Source organism: Eimeria mitis, genomic scaffold, assembly GCF_000499745.2.
Source record: "Eimeria mitis Houghton genomic scaffold, Emh_scaff327, whole genome shotgun sequence".
Taxonomy (NCBI): Eukaryota; Apicomplexa; class Conoidasida; order Eucoccidiorida; family Eimeriidae; genus Eimeria; species Eimeria mitis.
In genome coordinates, this window is record NW_013571609.1 from 6,776 (window position 1) to 8,650 (window position 1,875).

At 46.9% G+C, this 1,875-nt stretch overlaps 1 protein-coding gene across 1 annotated transcript in view; it reads right to left on the reverse strand.

The window, feature by feature from the left end:
* Positions 1-323: 323 nt before the first annotated feature.
* Positions 324-1,875, reverse strand: part of EMH_0008040 (superoxide dismutase, putative) — a gene marked incomplete at both ends in the record, with an annotated part of 4,614 nt that continues 3,062 nt past the window's right edge. Inside the window, 5 exons of the mRNA XM_013498219.1 lie at positions 324-397; positions 715-774; positions 1,005-1,118; positions 1,480-1,560; positions 1,767-1,802. Coding sequence (XP_013353673.1) covers positions 324-397; positions 715-774; positions 1,005-1,118; positions 1,480-1,560; positions 1,767-1,802 — 365 coding nt within the window. The remainder of the gene's footprint in view (positions 398-714; positions 775-1,004; positions 1,119-1,479; positions 1,561-1,766; positions 1,803-1,875) is intronic.

Here is a 1,875-nt window from a genome sequence, read left to right on the forward strand (position 1 = left end):
ATATATATATATATATATATATATATATATATATATATATATATATATATATATATATATATTATATTTCCCTTGTAGGACAATATAATATAAAAAGTATAAAAACATTTGTTTTGGCTGATAGCGGCCAGTTAAACCCTAAACCCTAAACCCTAAACCCTAAACCCTAAACCCTCAAAAAGAAGAAAAACAAAAACCATTAGAAAAAAGTAAACAAATTTTTTTCTGTTTGTACACCTCAACCTCCTGCACTACAGGATGGCTGATGAGGACCATCTAAACCCTAAACCCTAAACCCTAAACCCTAAACCCTAAACCCTAGTTCAGAGGCCTCTGGCTCTTTCTGCTACTTCTAGCCGCCGCTCCACCACATCCCAATTCATAGCCCCCCAGAAACCTGCATATACACCCCACACACCATCCAGCTAGCCAGCTAGCTAGCTAGCTAGCTAGCTAGCTGCAGCAGCAGCAGCAACAGCAGCAGCAGCACCAACAGCAGCAACAGGAACAGGAACAGCAACAACAGCAGCAACAGCAACAGCAACTGCAGCAGCAACAGCAACAGCAGCAGCAACAGCAACAGCAGCAGCAACAGCAACAGCAGCAGCAACAGCAACAGCAGCAGCAACAGCAACAGCAACAGCAACAGCAGCAGCAGCAGCAGCAGCAGCAGCAGCAGCAGCAGCAGCAGCAGCAGCAAAGAGGTTTTGTTACTGTCTAGGTAAGCCGCGCGGGAATTTTTATAATCCAAATAGTAGGCGTGCTCCCACACGTCTGCAACACAAACCCTAAACCCTAAACCCTAAACCCTAAAACCCTAAACCCTAAACCCTAAACCCTAAAACCCTAAACCCTAAACCCTAAACCCTAAAATATGAATCCAGCGCAACCAAAGGCAGCCCGATTCGCACCACCAACCGGCCACGCTTCAGCCCCTTAAACCCTAAACCCTAAACCCTAAACCCTAGACCCTAAACCCTAAACCCTAAACCCTAAACCCTCACCAAGAACAAGAAGAGGAGAGAGAGCAGCAGAGACTGTTGCTGCGTCGTGGGTTTCCACTATAAGCCCCTTGCTGCCGTCAAAACACAACCAAACCCACCCGCTGCCGAAGTGACCTGCACACAAACCCTAAACCCTAAACCCTAAACCCTAAACCCTAAACCCTAAACCCTAGACCGCTACGAAAGTGTGCTGCACACAAACCCTAAACCCTAAACTCTAAACCCTAAACTTAAGGTCCTCAACCCTCAGGATATGTGGCATTCACACAAACCCTAAACCCTACTGAACCCTAAACCCTACTAAACCCTAAACCCTACTAAACCCTAAACCCTAAACCCTAAACCCTAGTTTGTTCCCCACCAGTGGCAGCTGCCTTGAATTTGTGTTTAAATTCATCTAGACCCCCAAAGGACTGCTGCAGCAGCTTTAGGGTTTTGGTTGAGGGTTTAGGGTTTAGGGTTTGTAGCCCCAAACCCTCAAAAAAAAAAGAGTGGTTGTAGTGCTGGCCGCATGCGTTTGCTGCTGCAGCAGGAAGACCCTCAACCCGAATTGCTTCTGCAGCACACAGCAGCAGCAGCAGCAGCAGCAGCAGCAGATGCAGCAGCAGCAGCAGCAGATGCAGCAGCAGCAGCAGGAGCAGATGCAGCAGCAGCAGCAGATGCAGCAGCAGCAGATGCAACGCGTGAAAAGAACAAAATACTAAACCCTAAACCCCAACAAACCCTAAACCCTAAACCCCAAACCCTAAACCCTCAACACACCGTCAAGAGTAACGCCCTGAAGTCGCCGATCCTTCTCTGCAAATGCGGCGAAAAAAACACAAAAAACCCTAAACCCTAAACCCTAAACCCTAAACCCTAAATACATACT